Below are 6,952 nucleotides of genomic sequence, written 5' to 3' on the forward strand. Positions count from 1 at the left end.
CACACACACACACACACACACACACACACATGTTGAAAGCTCACTCGTCACCAATATATTACTTTAATGGTTTCCATACTTGTCTCTTACGTGCACATCCTCCTGTTTTTTGATAAAAGCAGGGGTGAGTCAGCCCAATGGGTGAGCGTGGGAATGTGAGATGGACTTAAAGAGACTAGTAGCTCTACATAAAACTGCACTGCCTTTATAAACATTATTTAATAAGTAAAGGAGTTCTATGTATGTATGGATTGTCAATAAATAAAATGTGTTTCCAACTAGTGTCTGCTGCTTATTATAATTGTTCATACAACCATTAACAGTAGCTCTCCTTATACAGTGTAGTAGTTGTTGTCACACAGCATGTCAGAGCCTACTCCCCACGGCCATAGCCACCAATAATAAGAGGCCTCGCTGAACTGGCCTGAACTGGAGTGTGTGCTGTTGTATGTTGATGCTTATGTGGGGAACATACAGTGAAAAATGAGAGAATCTCTATGGATTTTAGAGGGAAAACACAGCTTGTGAGTTTTAGGGAAGGTGCTTAAAATGTTTCCAAACTGAACAGATTTCACAGTCAAAAGTTGAAAGAGGTGACATCTATCTATACACTTACAAAATAAAAAATATATATTTAAAACACACAAAAATGTTTCGAGTGTATATTAGCATTCGTTCAGACACTTGTTAATAAATGTAGTTTCTCCAAACCACCACATGTTGCCACTGTGGCACCACGGAAAAGTTACCCTGCAGCTTCTCAACTGCTCTTCTGCAGTAGATAGCTGGAGGAACAAAATATATACAACACCCAACCACACTATCTATACTGCATTTCTCTCTCTCTCTGATCATCATTATTTCTTCACACACACACACACACACACACACACACACACACACACACACACACACACACACACACACACACACACACACACACACACACACACACACACACACACACACACACACACACACACACACACACACACACACACACACACACACTCTATGTGTTAATATAATGTGTTTCAGGCATCAAATCCAAAATGAGTGACTATTTGCTAACAATAAAGTTTATCAGTCTAAAGATTAAAATGTTGTTTTTGCAGTGTATTCAATTGAATATAGGTTGAAAAAAAGCATTGTATTCTGTTTTTATTTACGTTTTACACAATGTACCAACTCCATTAGAATTGGTTTGTAGATGCAACCCTGGTCAGTTGGTGTGTTCTCAAAAATGTACTCCAAAATCTGAACTAAATCTGAAATAAATCTGCACAAACACAGATTATAGAACAGTGTTCTACCTTGAAAATATCTATAGCAACCCCTTCAGTAGAAATATACAAGAAGAGAAAGAAAAAGGTCATTTCAGAATGAAATATTGGACAGGCAGGCAGGTGAAGGTGAATAGATGAACAGCATAAAGTGTCCTCAGTATAAAACATGTGGATGTTTGTGTGTGTGTGTGTGTGTGTGTCTGACCTGATGTGGCACTAGACCCAGAGACGTGGGAGGTTCATTCATCCTGTCGTCACTGCTGCTGGCCACTGCATAGCCTCTGAGGGTGGAGAAAGAGAGGGAGAAAACTATATTCTTCAGACTATAGACTTATCCCAGTGTTCATTTTAGCCTATAAATGAAACCATAACTTGAGTAACTTTAGCAACCTTTTTCCTGCCATGCCGTTTGAAACTAGAATTTAAAATTTGACACAAAGAAAAAGGCAATCAATCTCCCAAAACATCACATGATATTACATATTATATGCCAGGTATGGGCCTAACAATTCACCTAATGCATGCACGCTGATTCATTTTATTATACACAGATGTAGCAAATCTATGCTATATATGAACAATATACTGTAGGTCACAAAACTCTGGCTTGTATTGAGAACTAGGAGATCCCATTTGCTCAAATATTAAAAGGTTTTACATTTTCCATGAGATCTGAGAGCTCCGGCTCGCCAGTAAATCTAGCCATGTTAAAAAGATTTGACTCTCTATGGATAGCAAAATATCAAGTTCACTGAGCTCAAAGAGGGTGGTTCTAAAAATTAAGAAATGTCTGTCAAACTGCTGCAACATTAATCCTTATGTGACACTTTTTGAAAGCTATTCAGAGATGGAGAAAAGGGCTATGTAACACAGCTATGTATGCAAAAACTAGAACACAAAGAGGGCAGATGCAAGAGAGTGAGATATTGTTGTAAAGGAAAAAGTTACATAACCATACATGTACAGATTGTATATAAAAACTCTCCTTCTCTTCTTTGCTTTCTAAGCTTTTTATCCAGGATAGGCAGAGCAGCTTTCTAGCGGCTTTATAACATCTCAAAACACTGAGAGACTGTCTTATCAGGCCCAGCAAGCGACCACTTCAGAGCGACTTTCACCAAAGCAGTCAAACACACACAATTACATTTTCATAACACATCTGTGCACACTTGATAGGCATGAAAATATCCCCATCAGTGTGAAAAAAAAAATCACTTTAAGAGTTGAGAATATCGAGCTAGTACAGATTGCCAAGTGCACTTGAGAGCTGACTGAGTCGCAGTGTTCAAGCTTTTGAAGTGTAAAAGTGAGAGACAGATAATAAAAAGCAACAAAGCTTCTACAGTTCAAGCTCAAGTAAATTCGGAGAGCTGTGCTACAACCAAATTGAGAATACTACCTGCAGTGCAGTAAGACCTCAGCTGCAGTGCTATGAAAAAGTAAAAGTAAGAATGAAAGGCTTATTAAAAGGTTTAGGAGCCACAAACTCAAAGGTACCCTCTCCTTTAGTGTTGAGTCTGGAGTGAGGTACCAGCATAAAGGTCTGATGAGAAGACATCAGAAAACCTACTGGTGATCATGGTGGCTCACTAAGGTAAGTGAGTGTCCTATTGCAAGGATCTTTTATTGGATTCTAATCTTAATGTGTTTTATTTGTAAAACAAAAAAATCAAGATGAGAAATGTTTGACAGTAGTTTGACAGTATCTGCCGCTGTCAACCACAGAACATCAGGGTAATTTCTCACAGCAATAGGATAAGCCGTGCTGAGGCTCACCTTAAATGATCGGCACTGTTTTCATGTTTCCCTGATGGACATAAAACTGGCATAACATTAAATTCAATTTATTTTTGTAAGTCTGCTGTGCTCACCCTTCACTGTGCTGCAGAATGGACACCATCATCTCCACAGCCAGGGCTCCAGCAATCATGGCCAGGCCTGGTCTGCTGACTGTGCACTGCTGATCCAGAGTCCGATCCCTGGTTGACTGTTTACAACAAACAACGATAAAATAAAGCAAACAGCTGGCAATGTACAGTAAGAACAGAATGACATCAGGTTCATTACCCTAATGTCGAGAGTTTATTCTGAAATAAGGAATAAAAAGAAAGTTAGACGTTTGGGCAATTAGGTTAACACCAATAAAAAAAAATCATTCCATCAGATATAGATGAGGCTGTTATTCAAGTGACTTAGGTTAAGTGAGTGATTACTGGCTCAATGTTATATAGTTTGCTGCACAATGACTGGTATGGAAGTCCTTTCAGGGAAAAAGACTATTAATTATGCCATGCTAGTTTCATGATAAGTGTCAGTATTAAATTGCATGGCACATTTAACAGTTGTCTGGATATTACATTCTGGATCAAATGGCTGAATCAAAAACCGACAGATGGAAACATGAACGGACAAAGTGACCGAGATCCATAGAGCTACACCACAAGCATGGCTACAAACACTAAAGTGTAAGCATTACAGTAAAAAAAAAAAAAACTACGTTAGAATTTAATTTCATTGTCAGCATGTTTCGCTTTGTTATACCAGCTGATTAATGACATTGTTTTGACAGTTGGCACGTGTTTGACAATATGTTATACCATTTTGCTTCAATCCATAGACAAAACAACACAAAAGCCCCTTGTATCCTTATTACATTATCTACAACTTCTACTCATTCATTCAGCAAACTTAACTTTAATGAGAGCAGGCTGTGCCTCTTAATCCAATTAACATTACTAGTCAGAGCTGATCAATTGCTTTCAAAAAGGTCATGAATGAGAAAATGACAGAGAGAAACAAAGATTGTCAAGTGTACAAAAATGGACACAGGAAGAATGTGGGTGGCAAGAAAATAGGACAGGCTGTCAGCCATCTACCCCTTCTTTTTTACGTCGCAATAAAAAATGGTATTTAAAATAAATGTTGAATTTAAAAAAAATAAACACACACAATTTGAACCTACATCACTTGTTTGATCGGTTGGTGTTAGCACATTAATGTGGAGTTTTGTTTCTGTGCAACTGACAAATGTGAGTCCAATAATTACTCTCCTTTGAGCTCTGTTTTGTCCAAACATCTGACTCTTCAACTGTTAAATGCTCCACTATGTCCACCTGCTAGTCGCGACTGTAACTACGTCTGTAAACCATTTGGTGTTGGTCAGGTAGTGTTGTTTTTTGCGAGAAACAGCTGCCTGCTGTGACTACTAACAAGTTTGTTGAAAGAGATGTTTGCAGGCTGAAAACCCCAAACAACGATCAAATAATAATAATAATAATCCAACTAGAACTGCAAGCAGTTACAACGGGGTCCAAGCCGCCCTGCGCATGTCGTCCCCAACGACCCAGGGAGCGCACGAAAGTGGAACCCAAAGCGAAGCGGTGGGGTGCAAACGTTGGGAGGTATGGAGAGGCGCATGTAGCACTACGGATTAATAGCACAATGACCCCGAAAAACGATTTTTCACACATAAAAGTCTAGGCGGAAATGGGCGTGGCCTATACCACGAGATTCAGTTGGACCCAGGGAACGCGTGGATATATGGTTTTTAAATTTCCAATGTACGGTTTGGGAGTTATAGGGCCAAATCATTTTTTTGCTATAGCACCACCTAGTAGTGGAAGTGAGTCAATTTTTGCGTCTGAGGTCTTTGTGGAGTTTTGGACCCGTCTTGAAAATGGCACACCGCCACCATGTACGTTTTAGGCTTCAGTGGGAGTTTTACACGGCGAAGAATAATAATGAAGGAGGAGGAAGAGGAGAAGAAGAAGAATCCTTAGCAAAACAATAGGGTTCCACAGCCCTGCTGTGTGAACCGCGTGTCGCTTTGCTGCTACTGCGGTTCCCGCATCCTCGGGCTTGGACCCCTAATTAAAAATAAAAGGCTCCACAGAGCTGAAGGGAACTGCAGAGTTAGGTTTTAATTATTTATAGAGTACTTACCACAAGAGACCTTTCACATACAAGTAGTCATTTGGCCCAATATTAATATTGTTAATATTCAAAGCTTTAACATGGAGTGTTGGTTGAAGAAAACATATCAAAGAATCATATCTGCTTTGTGTTTCTTCTTAAAATGGAATAACTTGTTGCCTGTGTTGGTTTTAAGTGCATTTCAGGAGTTAATGAGTTGAGTGCATGCTTGTTATTTGTGTGTTTTCCTCACATCTCCTGGTGCCACAACATCATTGCAGAAATAGCAACCCAGCTTGTGTCCTGGGATGTTGGAGAACAGAGAGGATCCTGGGACAGAGGGTCCTGAGCCAGCTGGTGTGGAAGACGAAGAAGACGCAGAAGAACAGGAAGTAGAGGAGTCTGCCCCTGCAGAAACACTCTGACTGACAATGGGTTTCTTCAGGCCGTGGCGCATCACAACAAATGTATCAAAGCCAAGAGCGGCATTAACCACAAGCTGGAAAGAGACACACACACACACACACACACACACACACACACACACACACACACACACACACACACACACACACACACACACACACACACACACACACACACACACACACACACACACACACACACACACACACACACACACACACACACACACACACACACACACACAAATTAACTAAATAGCTCATTGTAAAGTAGTGAATAATTTTGAAGAGCAATGACATAAAACATTAATAGGCTTTTTACAATGCAAAGCATTTAGACTAGAGCAATGGAAATAAATTGTGATGCCAGTGTGCGGTGAACTCTAAAACTTCCCCACAGCAGAAATGGCCAAATAACCTCTCTGCTGAACAAGACATGAAGAAAACCTAATCAGCAGCCCAAAAAAACACTTAACTGCATACAGCTATATAGGAGTCGCATCAGTGATACCACTGGAGGCATTACAAATTAATGACACAATGTTCAATAATCTAAAGTTGCCTGGCAACTAATAGAATTCCAACTGGTAAACAGAAAAATTTGCCATTGTTATTGAATGAAAGGGCTTCCAAATTTCAAGTTCCAGCTTAACATTGTTACAAACTGTTACAACATTAAATTGTTGAAAGCCTTGAAAAAGGCTTGATTGCTTTATTTAAGCTTAGTACCACCATCTAAATAATGCACATAAAACGTGTTTTTGTAACAATGCAAAATTACAGACAGTTTTTAGGTGTGTTGCATCAATTAATGTGCTTTTTTACTACTTGGGGTCAGAAGAAAGTGTTTTTGGCTAATGGTACACTATAAAACAATTACCCCATTTAAACATCCAGTAAACACAAACCAACATAACATTCAATTGATATCATCTTTCTGGCCACTTGAGTATATATTGAACATCCTTCATCCTTCAAGTGCTATATGTTCAACTGTGTTCACCAGCTAGTTAAGTTAGTTAGAAAGTCTTGAATGGGAGAGGTCACACTGACTGTGCCATGCAGTTAAGCTGCAAACCAAAACAATGCACTAAACAGGGATAAAAAGCTGCGCAGACATGCTGAGTTGAATGATAAAGTGGCTTGCATAAGTTTACACACCCATGCTGAAGTTGATTAAAAAGAAGAATCTTTTAAAAATTCATCTTAATGCCTTAATTAAAAAGAAATTAGAAAAATCCAACCTTTTAAGGACACCAATTTTCTTTGTAAATGATGTGCGGTTATTTTAATTCCAAAGGCCAAGGGAACTTTGTCAGGATGCATAGT

General features: G+C 39.2%; 1 protein-coding gene across 3 annotated transcripts in view; it reads right to left on the reverse strand.

Annotated features, from left to right (window-relative positions):
• atg7 (ATG7 autophagy related 7 homolog (S. cerevisiae)) overlaps positions 1–6,952 on the reverse strand; it is a 61,848-nt gene that overhangs the window by 31,161 nt on the left and 23,735 nt on the right. For all 3 annotated transcript variants that reach the window (XM_032512795.1, XM_032512794.1, XM_032512796.1), the window contains 3 exons: positions 5,452–5,697; positions 3,158–3,273; positions 1,492–1,567 (listed from right to left, as the gene is read on the reverse strand). In XM_032512795.1, the coding sequence (XP_032368686.1) occupies positions 1,492–1,567; positions 3,158–3,273; positions 5,452–5,697 (438 nt within the window). The remainder of the gene's footprint in view (positions 1–1,491; positions 1,568–3,157; positions 3,274–5,451; positions 5,698–6,952) is intronic.

Source organism: Etheostoma spectabile, chromosome 4, assembly GCF_008692095.1.
Source record: "Etheostoma spectabile isolate EspeVRDwgs_2016 chromosome 4, UIUC_Espe_1.0, whole genome shotgun sequence".
In the NCBI taxonomy this organism is placed as follows: Eukaryota; Metazoa; Chordata; class Actinopteri; order Perciformes; family Percidae; genus Etheostoma; species Etheostoma spectabile.